Source organism: Planococcus citri, chromosome 4 (assembly GCF_950023065.1).
Source record: "Planococcus citri chromosome 4, ihPlaCitr1.1, whole genome shotgun sequence".
NCBI lineage: Eukaryota > Metazoa > Arthropoda > Insecta > Hemiptera > Pseudococcidae > Planococcus > Planococcus citri.
The window spans coordinates 36,936,942-36,954,092 of record NC_088680.1 but is presented as its reverse complement, the minus strand read 5'-3'; the positions used below and the strand labels follow the sequence as shown (position 1 = coordinate 36,954,092).

General features: G+C 35.6%; 2 protein-coding genes across 5 annotated transcripts in view; both read right to left on the bottom strand.

The window, feature by feature from the left end:
- The window catches only part of LOC135844396 (uncharacterized), a 141,956-nt gene that overhangs the window by 10,150 nt on the left and 114,655 nt on the right, over positions 1-17,151 (bottom strand). Inside the window, exons 2-3 of one of the 3 annotated variants that reach the window (XM_065362574.1) lie at positions 2,505-2,665; positions 207-2,408 (exon numbers count right to left, since the gene is read on the bottom strand). The exons of the other annotated variants lie outside the window; for them this stretch is intronic. Coding sequence (XP_065218646.1) covers positions 427-2,408; positions 2,505-2,583 — 2,061 coding nt within the window. The 5' untranslated portion in view covers positions 2,584-2,665 and the 3' untranslated portion in view covers positions 207-426. Of the gene's footprint in view, positions 1-206; positions 2,409-2,504; positions 2,666-17,151 lie in introns of those variants that run through there. 3 annotated transcript variants of the gene reach the window in all.
- Positions 7,107-13,615, bottom strand: LOC135844395 (uncharacterized). Of its 2 annotated transcripts, none has more exons than XM_065362573.1 (3): positions 13,110-13,615; positions 12,870-13,039; positions 7,107-12,776 (listed from the first exon to the last, which is right to left on the bottom strand). In XM_065362573.1, exon 3 carries the CDS (start codon positions 12,386-12,388, stop codon positions 7,112-7,114), a length of 5,277 nt encoding a protein of 1,758 aa, XP_065218645.1. In that variant the 5' UTR covers positions 12,389-12,776; positions 12,870-13,039; positions 13,110-13,615; the 3' UTR covers positions 7,107-7,111. The 2 variants fall into 2 exon arrangements, with proteins under 2 accessions (XP_065218645.1, XP_065218644.1); XM_065362572.1 differs by having other exon boundaries at positions 13,115-13,615.

The following is a 17,151-nucleotide window of genomic DNA, read 5'->3' as shown; positions in this document are numbered from 1 at the left end:
CCACCACCTACACCTAGTTTCTTAGAACGACCAAACTGAACTTTCCAACAAGATTTTCGAAACGATAAGAGGAAAAAAATTTGAAAAAATTAATGTACATATGTACGAGTATATAGGCTGATTTACCTGTTCAGTGTTCGATCCCTACCCTTCTATAATACCGGAATCATTCTGAATCTTAACAAACAATTAGGTACTCGTAAAACACACAGGTATGTGAACTTAAACTGTAATTCAATTTTTAAAACATAAGAAAGTTTATGATAATATTATAGTAAGCAAATAAAAAAACAAAATATGATAAAATATGTTTTTAAAAATACAAGAAAACTGTTAATTCTTGGTAAAAGTATTGATACACTTCTGGCGTTTAAAAAATAACTCAATCACAATAATCGAATTGCACAGCGAATTACATAACAGTTTTCATAAACGGTGATTTAAAAAAAAATTCAAAAACGCGTGGAAAATCACAAACAGAATTGTGGTTCTTATGAAACCGTAAACGAAAGATTTGCGTAAAGGAAAGAGTGAATTACATTTTCGAGAATCGTGATTCTCATCACCTAAAAATCGAAAGATCTCCGCATAAAATTCGGATTTACAAAAAAAATCATCGGCATTCCGAGAATTGCAATTCAAATCACGCAAGAACTGATTCATGTCTGGTTTTAGGCAATTGAACAATCGCGCCTTCAACTTTTTCCTACTGCCGTTCGCTTCAAGAAACCAGCCTATCCATTTTTTCGCATCTGACACGAGTCCGCCGGCTATCAAATTCTTCAATTTATCGATACCTTCGGGCGAAAAAATAATCTTATTTTTCAACTTGGCAATCGATTTGGCTGGCAAGCCATCGGCTATAATTTCATCCAACATATTATTCGTCGAACCGAAATGATTCATGCATGATTGTACACCATTCTGTGACAAGAGTAGTTCCTTTTTATAATCAGCAACGATTTCTGGATACGATGACGTGAACGGAGCTAGCAAATCATTCAAGAAGTTTAAATCTCCGGTCGAATAATAAATCAAACACTGCGGATCGAGATGCTTCAATAGTCGACGTACAAGTTGCGTTGGTGTAGGATCAGTTTTTGAATAACCAAAATCTAACAATTTGATCACAGTTTGAGTTTGCTGATCGATCATCAACGTTTTGCAGCGTTCAATTAAATATGATTCTTTGGTGAGAGACAGCTTGAACGCAGTTGATTCGACTGGTTCGGGAAGGCATAAGTTTATCAGATGGTCGAGTAATTCAACCGCAGGATTTTTCTGACGTATAAATCGCATGCAGCATAAGCTGAAAAATTGATCCTTCGTAATTTCTCGTTTGATATCTACACAAGCGTGATCCAGCAATACAGATGACACGAAAGTGAGACTAGGTTCTTCTGTGCGGACCAACCATTCTATTGCTTTTCTGATGAAATTACCAGCGTTGTTATCTAAAATATGACGCTTAAATTCATCGCGAGCAGTACTCCAAATTTCTGTCAATATGAAGTCTTCAGTTTCGTAATCGAGTAATTCGGCAATTAAGGCTGAAAACTGATCTTGAGTAATAACATCGCGAAAATCGTACCACGTTGCAATGGCATCTTCTTCAAAATCGTCGTGTTTCGCATAATTAACAATGATATTAACAACTTTATTCGTAAGCACTTGAGAACGTTGAGATTCGTCCAGCTTCATCAATAAAGATTTTTGAAAACGTACACCATGTTCGCCGATTAAAGCAATAGCTTTTTCAACTTTCCACTCGGTATTCAAACGATCGAAAAAATACTCAATCGCTGGCCAGTTATCAACGACAGCAATTGCAATATCTGCGAAATGTCCGCCCACTCTTAAAACCACAGTCTTTTGAAAATCCTCACATTGGCAATACGTCTTCCAACAGATTGTAAAAAAGGTTTGCCTGATCTTATCCAACTGGCAGTTCTGCTTCAAAATGTCCCACATTTTTTCAACGTCTTCTCGCAAGCAAAACGTACAAGCCAAACGATACTTTTCCAAATCGGCCAATTTGTCAGATTTCAATAAATTTCGAGCCGTTTCAGCGAAATTCACCGAGTCATTGGGATACCAAACTAAATGATCGAGATGCTGATATAAAATTCGTTTTGTTCTTCGTTCAAGACATACTGCTACCCAGTGGTAAGAAATCCAGTGAGCGACGTTGAATTTCACTTCGTTGAAATGTTTCTGGATACCTATAGTTAGCGATTTGGGTATAGGTAATGCATCTATCCATTTGGGTACTTCTTCTTTCAACGACGAACACCATTTGTCGTGATTGGTGATCATTCCCGGTATAACGACGGTGGCACGATTCCATAACGTGATAGCTATCTCGACTGAAGCCATTTTTTTCAATCTGGGCACATTGATTGGTACAACTGCACACAACAATCAATTCGAATCAATCGATTAATCATCAGTTTTTGAAATAGATTAATTAGTTACAGATTAGTAACAGGTAAAATTCTACTTACCATTAGCTTTATTGGTCGGGTAAACATATTTATATTCGTCAATTAGTCGTAGATTAAATTCAACCGCTCTAGTATCCATATTTGACTCCAAACGATAGAACGATCGAAGTATTCCACTTCTCACGTCACAAAAAGCCGCATTCAAACGAGCAGATAACTATCTGGAATCAAGATACATGTTTCAATTTAGATAACGATCGCAATAGATAATACCTACCTAAATAGAGAAATAACGTTTGAACTGTTATTATTCTTTTTATTTTTTACTAGGTACCTAGAGCATTTGAAGTTCATTCCATAGGGTTTCAAGTTTTATAAAAATATATCTAGTTTAAAAATTCGTAGGTAGGTAGGTGAGACAATCACTTGGCTGATCAGTGATCATGCATTATTCTAAAATTGTCAAAAAAAAAAAAGGCAAATTAAGCGATTATCTGCTGAATAAGGTTCTTTCATTCTAAAGAACAAAGAAATCTATTTGAATAAGAACGAAAAAAATTCATAAAAATAATATGTAATTTCACGTTGTATCACAATTTTATACAAACTTATTACTTTTTTGAGTTTTTCAAAATTTAAAATAAGCCATAAAAAAATCTGCAAAGGTTTTTTTTCATTTTTTTTTATTTCATTGAACTACGAGTACAGTTCTTATCTTTACCCATAAAATCAGAATAAAAATATGGAAAATTACATCAACATTGATATAGGGTACTCCGGACTGACTGAATATAGGGAGATAATGGTCATACTACCCTGCTTAGATGGGGAGAATTATACCATTGGTTAGAAATATCCTACTTGTTAGAAATATTGCCAGGATAACTCAGTAGGGACTATTTAGACAGCCATTCCGACGTCTCCTATTCACATTAGTGTACTTGTGGTAATATAACTTAGGTATTGTAGGTACCTATTTGAAAATAATATGGAAATAATAACATTGAACCACAAGTTAAAACTTTATTATGTCGTTTGTGTAAAACGTAGGCAACTTATATACATTAAAGAAACAGATTTAGCCTAACAATCGACATAAAAGGAGTTAAAAGTAAATTATGAATAATTTACGACTAGCTAACCATGCAGCATACATATAACTATAAGTAAATACGTGTGAGTTACTTATAGGGCAGATCAGGTACATATATTTGAAAATAACTTAAGACTAATATGACACCTATAATTGCTAGAATATGGTGCATTACTTGATAGGTACAATAACCCCAACAATGGTACCTATCTAGTCTCCTAATTAATCGATAACACTGATTAACTATCTAAGGTATAGTACTTACTCAGACTGTACAGATTTGTCCACCACGTACTGACATGAATTAATAATGTCGATTATTAATCATGGGTGGAACCTTAGCTCAAAAGAGGTTCGCGTAGTATTTTGCCTAACCTCCTCATACCCGGGTGCATGAGGAAATTATCAAACTGTTTATTCTTAAGAATCAACGGATTCAATTAACTTAAAACTAAAAGGAAAGGGTATTTAATCACACGCGAGCGTTTTTGATTAAAAAGGAACCACATGGGAAGTCCATGGTGTTTTACAAATACTTATTTGACGAGGAACCGCACCTTCGAAGCTTACGAGACCAAGTGAAGATCCAGCTCGATCGTAGGTATATCTTAGGTACCTAAGATCGCCAGGCTCCTCCCTCAACGTATACTCTTGGCGCAATTGCTGAGTATACGTATGGTCATAAAAATGATAGTGACCTATTTTCCTAACTCAGGCTATGAAAATATTATTACACAGTAGTGTACCTTCTACATTAACTTACATATACCTATCTTATGGGGAATTGGTACACTACCTTCCTATGGCTTAATTTGGATATATGTAAAGGCGTAAAACTCCGAGCCTTAAACTACATGCGAGAATATCTTCATTCATAAAAGGAATACTCATAAAAACGTATATGCAAGTAGCTGGGCTCACGAGTATACGAGGTACACAGTGCTGTGTTCTTTTATATAGGGCTAGGTTACCAATACTTTCAGTAAGAGGTGAAATATGTAGATAGTTATTATTTTACGCATCCCTTACAGGCGATGGAGGGCAACCACACTATGTCAACATCTTAAATTAACTCAAAACAAAAACTGACCAACACGAAGAAAATCACAAAAAAAATTGCTGCAGCCTTCATGAATAAAAAACCGTACTCAAACGATTCGAATATGAGAAATATAGAGTCGCAACTTTCATAATGTTCATTATCATAACTCAAGAATCGAAATATCTCCTCAAAGTATTCCAGTTTAGGAACGAAATAATCGCTATTTTGAGAATTGCGATTTACATCACACAAGAACCGAGCAATCTCTACTTTTAGGCGATTGAATAATCGCTCCTTCAACTTCTTTCTGCTTCCGTTTGCATCAAGAAACCAGCCTATCCATTTTTTAGCCTCCTTCATGTGCCCATTGGCTATCAAACCGTCCAGTTTATCGATACCTTTGGGTGAAAAAACAATCTTATTTTTAAACTTGGCGACAAGCGATTTGATAGGCAATACATCAGCCATAATTCCATCCAACACGTTACTCGTCGAACAGAAATGATTCATGCACGCATGTACACCATCCTGTGACAAGAGTAGTTCCTTTTTATAATCAGCAACGATTTCTGGATACGATGACATGAACGGAGCTAGCAAATCATTCAAGAAGTTCAAGTCTCCGGTCGAATAATAAATCAAACACTGCGGATCGAGATGCTTCAATAGTCGACGTACAAGTTGCGTTGGTGTAGGATCAGTTTTTGAATAACCAAAGTCTAACAATTTGATCACAGTTTGAGTTTGCTGATCGACCATCAAAGTTTCGCAGCGTATATTGAAAAATGATTCTTCGGTAAGATACAGCTTGAACGCAGTTGATTCGGCTGGTTCAGGAAGGCATAAGTTTATCAGATGGTCAAGTAATTCAATCGCAGGATTTTTGTGACGTATAAATTGCATGCAGCATTCGCTGAAAAATTGTTCCTTCGTAATTTCTCGTTTGATATTTACACAAGCGTGATCCAGTAATAAAGATGATACGAAATCGAGACTAGGTTCTTCTGTACGGACCAACCATTCTATTGCTTTCCTGATGAAATTACCAGCGTTTTTATCTAAAATATGGCGCTTGAATTCATCGCGAGCAGTACTCCAAATTTCTGTCAATATGAAGTCTTCAGCATTGTAGTAGAGTAATTTGGTAATTAAGGCTGAAAACTGATCTTGAGTGATGACATCGCGAACATTGTGCCACGTTGCTATGGCATCTTCTTCAAAGTCGTCGTATTTCGTATAATTAACAATGATATCAACAACTTTATTCATAAGGACTTGAGAACGTTGAGATTCGTTCAGCTTCATCAATAAAGATTTTTGAAAACGGACACCAAATTCGCTGATCAAACGAATAGCTCTTTCAACTTTCACCTCTGCATTCAAAAGATCGAAAAAATACTCAATCGCTGGCCAGTTATCAACGACAGAAATTCCAATATCTGCGAACTGTTCTCTCACTCTTAAAAACACAGTCTTTTGAAAATCCTCACATTGGCAATACGTCCTCCAGCAAATTGTAAAATAGGTATGCTTGATCTTATTCAACTGTCGGTTCTGCTTCAAAATGTCCCACATTTTTTCAACGTCTTCTCGCAAGCAAAACGTACAAGCCAAACGATACTTTTCCAAATCGGTCAATTCGTCAGATTTCAATAAATTTCGAGCCGTTTCAACGAAATTAATCGAGCCACTGGGATACCAAACTAAATGATCGAGATGCTGATATAAATTCGATTTCGTTGTTTTTTCAAGAAATACTGCTACCCAGTGGTACGAAATCCAGTGGGCAACGTTGAATTTTACTTCGTTGAAATGTTTCTGGATCCCTATAGTTAGCAATTTGGGTATAGGTAATGCATCTATCCATTTGGGTGCTTCGTCTTTCAACGACGAACACCATTTGTCGTGATTTGTCATTATTCCTGGTACAACGACGGTGGCACGATTCCATAACGCAATAGCTATGGCAACTGAAGCCATTTCTTTTGTTAATGGTTTTATAACCATCAATATAAAAACGAACACACTTTTATAAAAAGCAACCATTTCATTTTATTTTCACGAACGTATAAATTACACAGGGCAAAAATCATACATAATGGTAGATAAAAATGTACAAAATCATCTCGTTACGAGCGTTAGAACGAGATTACTACGAGTGCATCGTTGCACTGATAATAGAAGAAAAACATCAAACATTACATAATGTAGGTATTTACAAAAGATAGGAAAATAAGGCGAAAATGCCTTAACAAACTCCCCCCCTTTGGCCCAAAAGGGACAAAGAAATACAAAAAAAAACAAAATAAAGTATCAATTATAAATACAAAAAAAAAACATATTTACATAAAAGATGATCATAAGATCTCAAACAATAGTTAATTGTACAAACTTAGCACAATTTATAACGAAAATTTCAAACAAAATACGTACAAGACCTTTTGAAAGGATACAGGAGAAAGGTCCTTAAACGAGGAAGGGGAAAAGAATCAACCCTAAAAGACAACTTCGAGTAAACAGACAAAATAGGTATTAAATCTGGTCAGAGTTTACAGGCAACAGAACTAGCTGTTGAACTGATCTTCGAAAAACTCCATCCTTGGATCTGACCATCACATTACGAACAATGTTCGAAGAATCTGGGAACGTTTCAATAATTCGACCTAAAGGCCAACTAAGCACCGCTTCGTTGGGCGATTTGATTATAACGACATCTCCTACCTTCATATTTGGTAATTTTTTCTTCCACTTAGTACGTGCTTGAAGATAGGTTAAATATGATCGACGCCAAGAGGTCCAAAACGAGTCAATAATTGACCTCCACAAACGATAACGAATACCACACTTCACCAATAGATCGTCAGATGAAGGGGTGTCAAATGGACAACTGCCAATTAAAAAATGAGCTGGTGTTAAGGGCTCAATATCGTTGTTATTGGCTAGATAGGAGATTGGGCGAGAATTAAGAATGCTCTCAACTTTAATCACGACAGTGTTCAGTTCACTGTAAGACAATACTTGAGAGCCGATAGCCTTTAGAAGATAGGCTTTTCCTGACTTGACGGCAGCCTCCCACAGTCCACCTTGGTGTGGGGTGCGAGGTGCTATGAATTTCCAATCCATAAGTTTGTCATGTTGAATGACGTTACGAAATCCGACAAAATTGGTGGCGTTATCAGAATACATTGTGCTAGGCAACCCACGACGAGCGATAAAACGTTCAAAAGCAGCCACAAACGCTTCGGTTGATAAATTATCCACGAGTTCTAGATGCACAGCACGAGTTGTGAAGCATACAAAAAAGGCGATATAAACTTTGTAGTGTTTAACGGATCTGTGATTTACACATTTTACTTGGAAAAATCCTGACAAATCTACACCTGTGGTAGAAAATGGGCGAGAAATAGAAACTCGTTCCTTAGGCAAATCTGCCATGAATTGTTGAACTACACTAGAGCCAATTTCGACGCATCGGACACAGCTAATAATAGCCTTTTTCACCAAGTAAGTAAGACCGCCAATGATCCAATACCTACTTCGAATAAAATTAACCACAAAAGATTTCGAAGCATGAAAATATTTTTCATGAATATGAACGACAAAAAGTTCTAGAAAACGAGAGTATCTTGATAGGACAATAGGATGTTTAAATTCGTAGGAAAAATTTGAAGTAGACAAACGACCACCTACTCGGATCAAATTATCCTCATCAAGAATGACATTGAGTGAATACAAACTACTTTTCTTCGATATAAACTTGAGGGGTTTTTCTTTCAATTCGATAGATTTTTGATTCAATTTATTATACAACAAAACATTGTATTCTTTAGAAAAATGTTCCATCTGAGCTTCATGCAAAATTTTCTTAAAAGTTACGTTACGTTCAGTCACAGATAATAATTTATCGTTTTCAATTGTGATCTCAGATTCGTCAATTACGTTACCTTTCTCAGAATCAGTACTATCATCATTTACGTTAGTATAATTTTTTCTCTGGATACGATTTTTAATATTTAAAATAAAACGAAAAATATAAGATAAAACGTTGATACATTTGACAAAGGATGAGTAATAATTCAAAAATGAAGAAACTAACTCCATTCTAGTAACGTTAAAACTACACTTTACTTTACAAGTTTCAAGAACTTCCTCAGAAGCATATTTAAAAGAGCGTGAATCGAGTGAGATATACTCTTCAAAATCATCATTAATCCAAGCAGGACCACTAGTCCATAACGAATTTTCAATTAAATTTTGAGCAGAAATACCCCTGGTGGCCAAATCCGCAGGGTTGGATTTGGTATCTACATAAAACCAATTTTCTTTCAATGTATTGAGTAGTATTTTCGCTACTCTATTTGAAACGAATTGTTTCAGTTTTTCGACAGGATGATTAATCCAATTAAGTACCGTTTTTGAATCGGAAAAATTATACACATTTTCTACATCAATTTTAAGATTACTACATACTCTAGAAATTAATTGGGATAATATCACTGCCGCGAGTAATTCTAAACGATGAATATTAGGTGGCTTAACAGGTGCCACACGAGATTTAGCACATACAAATGTTACAGTTATGTTGCCATTAACGCTAATACTGCGTAGATAAATTACAGCACAATAAGCTTTAGTAGATGCGTCACAAAAACCAATCAGATGGTAGATTTTTACATCCTCAAATAACGAATATGGTCGAGGTATCGAGAATTTTGATAAAATACTTAAGTCGTTGCGATAAGACAAATACTCTTGAATAATATCACTAGGTACGACGTCATCCCAGCCAATAGGCTGTTTCCATAAAGCTTGCATCAATAATTTAGCTCTAATGGTCAAAGGTGTTAAAATTCCTAAAATATCAAATATACGAGAAATATCAGATAACATAACACGTTTCGTAATACTATCAGGCAACGGCGTTAAATTAATCATTACATTCAATGTATCAGATTGAGGGCTCCATACCAAGCCAAGTACGTAAATAGAAGGGTCGTTACCCAATACACGTGAGTTCAAGGGTTCTATCAGAGAACTATCAATATTTTCCAATAATTCAGCCGAATTTGACTGGTATTTACATAAGGGAAAGCCATATGATTCTAAAGTAGAATGAATTGAATTCAAAATTTCGCGAGCAGCTTCAACATTTTTGGCACCAGTCATTAAATTATCCATGTAAAAACCTTTGCGAATAATTTTAGCAATAATAGGAAATTCGTGTTCAATATCTCTAGCAATTACTTGAAGGCATTTTGTAGCCATATAAGCGGCAGGTCCAGTACCGTAAGTTAAAGTCATCAATTCGAATAAAGAAATAGGATCAGATAAACCATATCGCCATAAAATACGTTGAAATTTTCGATCATCAGCATGAATTAAAATTTGCCGGTACATATGTTTAATATCTGCACAATAAGCGATAATAAATTGGCGAAAAGAAATTACGTTATCAAAAAGCTCTGGTTGGAGCGTTGGACCAGATAATAAATGATCATTGAGTGAGGTACCGGACTTATCGTTACAAGATGCATTAAATACTACTCTATATTTTGTATCAGTAGGAGTATTTTTAACAACCATATGGTGGGGAATATAATAAGAGTTTACATCAAAAGATTCGATTTTTTTCATATGATTCAAATTTTCATACTCGTTCATAAACTTACAATAAGCTTCGCGAACTGCACTTGATTTTTTCTCATTTTTCAATAACATAACTTTAGCCTTATTGAAAGAGCCATTCAGAACGTTAATAGAAGGTTTTACAGGTAAACGTAATACAAACCTACCAGTAGAGTCACGTTGATAGGTTGATTCAAAATGTTTCTCGATTTCGACATGTTCGGCAGGTTTTTCAGCCTCCTTAGGATTCGATTCAAAAATATCTTCAATTTGACAAAATCGTTTCAATTGTTGTTCAATGTCAACATTAGTTAGGCCACAATAAGCTGTTGAAAGAAAAGAAGACTTTTGAGAACCAGAGATAATAAAACCAAAATGAGTATCTCTTAAACAAATACCCTCATAAAAGTGTCTTTGGTCTCCAAGAACAAATTCAACATACTCAGCTCCTAGAATGATATCAACCGACGAGTAAGGCAATTCATTAGATTCAGCAAATTTGAGTTTAGAAAATTTACCAAGAATTTTCCCTACATTTTGGCGAGAAATACTATAAGGAATTTTTTTAACGATATCAGCCTCGATGCTCATTTGAAATTTAGAAAATCGTGATTCCAATACGAATTTAGTTTTATGCTGAAGCGTTTTAGTAGTATCATTGATACCTATCAACGTGATTGGATTATCGTTTTTAAGAACAGGTAATTTAGCGCGATTACAAATATCACGAGTAATTAAACAAGTTTCGGACCCTTGGTCCAATAAGATACGAGCAGGAATTACTTTACCATCAGCTGATTTCACATTTACCACTGCCGTAGACAGGAAAACAGTTTTATTTGAAGATATTGGCGACGTTGGTTTGGTATCACCAGTGTGAGCGGTGAGTGTTGATTTGGGCTCAGGTTTAGTTTCAGTATCGTTAGACTTTGCATTATCTTCATTCGACGACGTTGTGTTGAAGTGTAGTAAGGAGTGGTGAGAAGCTCCGCAGGTTTTACACTTCGAACGTTTACAATTGGTGACATGATGGTGCGGATTGAAACATAGACGACAAAGCTCCGATGATTTCACAATTTTGTGCCTTTCTTGAGGCGTTTTTGATAGGAACGTTGAACAATCATTCAGGAAATGATTATTATTGCATACGACACAACGAACGCTCGGCGGAACAGGTTTTTTAGACAGGGTAGCAGTGGCGGTAGTTTTGCGTTCCGACTTCGTTTTATCACCTTTGGATTTAGACTGTTGAGATTCAACCTGTCGCTCATCCGCGACAAAGGCACGATTGCGCAGGAATTTTTCGATTTCTTTGTAGGTAGGAAACTCTTTATTAGATGAAATCGAATTCTCCCAATCAACGGCTGTCCGATTATCCAACTTGGTTGATACCAAAAAACAAACAAAACGAGAAAAGGCACCATCGCATTCTAATTTATTGGCCTTTAATCCTCGCATAACGATATCGATTTCATCAGTTAATTGGCGAATTTGGCTAGCAGTTTTAATTGGTTCCACACCGATGAGCTTTTTAAACAGTATACGAATTACCAATCTTCGATTATCGAATTTACTCAGCATATAATTCCAAGCTTCGACGTATAACTCATCTTCAAGCTCGAAATCGCGTAACAAATCTTTGGCATCACCAATACAAGATTGTTTCAAATAATACAGTTTTTGCACGTTACTCAAATCACTTTGGTTATGAACTAAATTCTCGAATAATCCACGATAATTCTGGAAGTTCAAAATATTACCATCGAACGTAGGTGGAGAAATTTTGGCGAGCTTTGGAGTACAAGCAGGAGCGTGCATCGATTCGTTAGGCGATCCTGGTATAGAATTACGACTAATATCACCCGCTAATTTAGAACGTTGAGCTTTACATTTCGCTTCCATTGAGCGAAGTTTAGGAGCGTAAAGTTTTTTCTCCGTTTCGAGAGCAGTTTCCAAAGCGACGGATTTTGTATCATCGGTTAAGGCGAGGGTAATTTCATCATCGTAATCGTTGAGCATTTCAAGCCGAATTCGTAAATCGGCGGCAATAGTTTCAAGTAGATTGATTTGCTCTAAATTGAGCGTTGACTTGTTGACTAAATCGTCAGCTTCGATTAATAATTTCTTCACATCGCGAGATAATGGACGACGCTTTCTCTTTTGTTCTTCCGTTAAGTTATCCATAGTTGGATTTGAATAATGCACTATTATTCGAAAATTGAAAAATTAAAGTTCATATTACCGGATCAAAATCCGGCCCGACCGAAGGACCATGTTAATGGTTTTATAACCATCAATATAAAAACGAACACACTTTTATAAAAAGCAACCATTTCATTTTATTTTCACGAACGTATAAATTACACAGGGCAAAAATCATACATAATGGTAGATAAAAATGTACAAAATCATCTCGTTACGAGCGTTAGAACGAGATTACTACGAGTGCATCGTTGCACTGATAATAGAAGAAAAACATCAAACATTACATAATGTAGGTATTTACAAAAGATAGGAAAATAAGGCGAAAATGCCTTAACATCTTTCAATCTGGGTATATTGATTGGTACAACTACACAACATAATCAATTCGAATCAATCGATTAATCATTAGTTTTTGAAATAGATTAATTAATTACATATTGGGAACAGGTATTCTGCTTACTATTAGCTTTATTGGTCGGGTGAACATACTTATATTCGCTATATCGTCGTAGATTAAATTCATTATTCCATAAAGTAACCATATTTGACTCCAAACGATAGAACGATCGAAGTACCTACTTCAGTTCTCAAGTAACAAAAAGCCACAATTCAAACAAACAGATGGGGTATCTGGTATCAAAACACAATACACATTATACCTTTCAAATTTCAATTTAAATAACAATCGCAATTACGTTACCTTACATAAGGCAAATCTGTGTAGTCTGTGTATGTCCGGATCAAAAAAAACTGTCGTTTTGCGTTCAGTCACTGATAAGACTGCTCCGGGAGTCCGGGAGGCGGGAAGATGCACGAACTACGAAGCCAGATAATCGACACACAATCAGAACTCAACGAACCCTTCCGAGCATATCCGAACAGGTAGGTTTGACTGTTTGAGTATATAAAACCGGAACCCCTCTAGTGATTTTTTAAAAAAACTTAAAAACCTAAAAAAAAATTATTGATCCCAGGCTTACTAATCGGTATCTACTTGTGAAATGAAAATACCTAAGTAGGTACGTATTGTATGCAATAAAATATGGATAATCTATATTTTATACAAACTTATTATTTTTTTGAGGTTTTCAAAATTCAAAATAAGCCATTAAAAATCTGCAAAGATTTTTTTCATTCTTTTTATTTCATTGCATTACGAGCAGACGAGCACATTCGTTATGTTTCATCCATTAAATTAAATCAAAATAAAAGATGAAAAATTACATCAACATTATCAACATCTTAAATTAAATCAAAATAAAAATTAACAAATACGAAGAAAATCACTAAAAAAATTGCAACTTTCATGAATAAAAAACCGTATCCAAACGATTCGAACATGAGAAAGATAGAGTCGCAACTTTCAGAAAGTTCATTATCACTACTCAAGAATCGAAATATCTCCGCAAAGTATTCCAGTTTAGGAACGAAATAATCGCTATTTTGAGAATTGCGATTCACATCACACAAAAACCGAGCAATCTCTACTTTTAGGCGATTGAATAATCGCTCCTTCAACTTCTTTCTGCTTCCGTTTGCATCAAGAAACCAGCCTATCCATTTTTTAGCCTCCTTCATGTGCCCATTGGCTATCAAACCCTCCAGTTTATCGATACCTTTGGGTGAAAAAACAATCTTATTTTTAAACTTTGCGACAAACGATTTGATAGGCAATACTTCGGCGATAATTTCATCCAACACGTTACTCGTCGAGCAAAAATGACTCATGCATGCATGTACGCCATCCTGTGATAAAAGTAGTTCCTTTTTATAGTCAGAAACGATTTCTGGATACGATGACATGAGAGGAGCTAGCAAACCATTCAGTTTTATTAAATTTCCGGTCGAGTAATAATTCAAAAAGTCTTCATCGAAATGCTTCAACACTCGACGTACAAGCTCCACTAGTACGGGATCAGTTTTCATATAACCGAAGTTCAACAATTTTACTAGGTCTTCAACTTCGAGATTTTCTATCAACAAGTCGCAGTGCTCAGTGAAATATGATTGTTTGGTGAGCGATAGCTTGAATGTCGTTGATTCTGCTGCTTCGGGAAGGCATAAGTTAATCAGTCTGTCGAGGAAGTCTACATCATCTTCCGATATACATGTTTTGCAAAATGTATTAAAATATTTCTTCTCCGTGATATGTCGTTTGAAATCTTCACAAGCAGGGTGAGACAACACCGATGATACGAAACTCGGACCTTCTTCCGGTACATTTAGATATAAACACCAGTTGAATACTTTTTTGATGAAATTATCGCCGTTGTTGGTAAAAATATGGCTTTTGAAATCATCACGAGCAGTCTTCCAAATTTCAGTCAAAATCGAATCTACTGTGTCATTTGAAACTTTCAATAACTGGTTGAATAAGATTGAGAACTGATGTTGACTAATCAAATTGTGAACTTCGTACCACGCTGCGATGGCATTTTCCTCATTACCGGGGTAATTCGCGTAGTTAATGATGATATCGACGACTCTATCCAAAAGCACGAGCAAACGTTGAGATTCGTTCAACTTCATTAGTAAACATTTTTGAAAACTTATATCATGCTCTTTGATCAACCAAATAGCAACGGGAACTTTTTGCTCATCGTCTAAACGATCGAAAAAATAGTCGATTGCTGGCCAGTTCTCAACGTTAGTTTGCTTAAGCATGAACTCGGCGATGGGCGGATCGTTTTCCGGATCGTGTATTTTGTCCAATTTATTGCTGTAATAAAATTGCCAATAACCGATTAAAGGACGATCCCAGAATTGAAATTCATCAATATAGTCGTTCTCATTCATCATGGGCCACAGTATCTCTATTTCTTCTTGCAGGCAAAACGTACAAGCTAAATAAAACTTCTCCGTATTGGTCAATTTTTCAGATTTCAATAAATTTCGGGCCGTTTCAATGAAATTAATAGAGCCATTGGGATACCAAGCTAAATGATCAAGATGCTGATATAATTCAGATTCAACTCTTCCTTCGAAAAATACTTCATCGTAATGGTAAGAAATCCAGTCGGCGACGTTGAATTTCACTTCCTTGAAATGTTTCTGGATATTTATAGTTAGCAATTTGGGTATAGGTAATGTATCTATCCATTTGGGTACTTCGTCTTTCAACGACGAACGCCAGTTGTCGTGATTTGTCATTATTCCTGGTATAACGACGGTGGCACGATTCCATAACGCGATGGCTACGCTAACTGATGCAATCTTCTCTAATGTAGGCGCGATAAACGGTTTGCCTACAACAAACAAATACACCGAATCGATTGATTAGAGGTCGTTGAAAAGAATAAAATTCTCTCCGATAAGATTAGAATGTCTTGATAATAATTTTATGTATTTGTAGTTACCATTTGCAGTTTCGGGGCACAGCTGGTCTTCGTCTGTTTCACCATCGTAGTCGTAAGTGTCACCGCTATACATGCTGTCGTCAGCATATGAGTCGTAGTCATCATCAGAGTATGAGTCGGAATCATCATAGCTATCTTCATCGTAAAAGTCGGAGCCGTCGTTGCTATCTTCGTCAATATCGGTCCACGAGTCGGAGCCATCATTGCTGTCCTCATCGTCATCGGTCGTCCAAAGATCACTCGTGTCACTTTCATCGCTGAACGAATCGTCTTCATCAAGGCTTCGGGTAGACTCACTATCGCTGTCACTCATAGTTGACTCGAATATGGTTGAACAATGTTTCGAATAATTCCAGTTGTCACGTCACAAAAAATCGTTTTCGATCCAGCAGGACTGCAGGAACCTAATTGAAATAAATATTTCAGTTCAAACTACAGAGATAATAATTCATTTCTTAGAATGCAATTAGTGGTGGGAAGGGGACATATCATAACGATAACGATTTTTAATCAGAGTCGACGTCTCACTCTCCACAATCATTTACCATTTTCATCTAACCTGCAACCTTTAGCCAGAGTTCAGTTTCGCTCAATAATTTCAAAACCGCCCGAAGGCTAGAACAATAAGTTTTCAGTTTAATTTCTACTTATTTTTAAAATTCTCAATACAAAAACAAAAAAAAATCTTATTGAAAAGTGTGAAACTAGAATAAAATCTGCGTAGTTGTGCATATCAATTTTTCCACTGGTAGGCAACGCACTACCTGCCCATACCCAATACGTGTCTATTTGGGAGTTTTTCAGAAACGACGGACTTCAAAATTCTGACTAATTTTTGGATCCAGATCGAACTGAAAACGAACGATTTTCATCATTTATTCATCTTGAAATATTTTTTACGTACGTACTTACATTAGGAAACGTGTATTTTAAAGAATTTTCACAGGTTTTAATTTTTTTTTTCCATGTCTAATTTATTACAATTTTTTGTACTACAGGTATATTCTTTAGCAATCAAGCGGAGAAGTATTTGTAAATGTACCTACCTACCTAAATAATTGATAAGTCAAACAAAAAAATAAAAATAGAAATCAAATTCAGAACAATGATTTCTTGTTAACACAATAGAAATTCGACAGCATGAAATACAAATAGGTACGGAAATGAAGACTATAATTTTATTTCGCTGTCAAGATTGTGAAAAATTCAATACCTAAAATAATAGGGCTACCTTACATTTTTAAAAAACACACACAATAAAGTATATACTTACAGTGCGTAGCATACACAAAAATATTAGGTACCTACTTAATTCATGATTTTACTTTTAAAAAACAATTATGTAACTTGAGTAAATGTCCGAGTTGAATCAAAATATAAAAGTTC

Bases quoted from the DNA above. Each gene is read 5' to 3' on its own strand.
- LOC135844395 (XM_065362573.1), bottom strand. From the start codon at position 12,388: ATGGATAACTTAACGGAAGAACAAAAGAGAAAGCGTCGTCCATTATCT.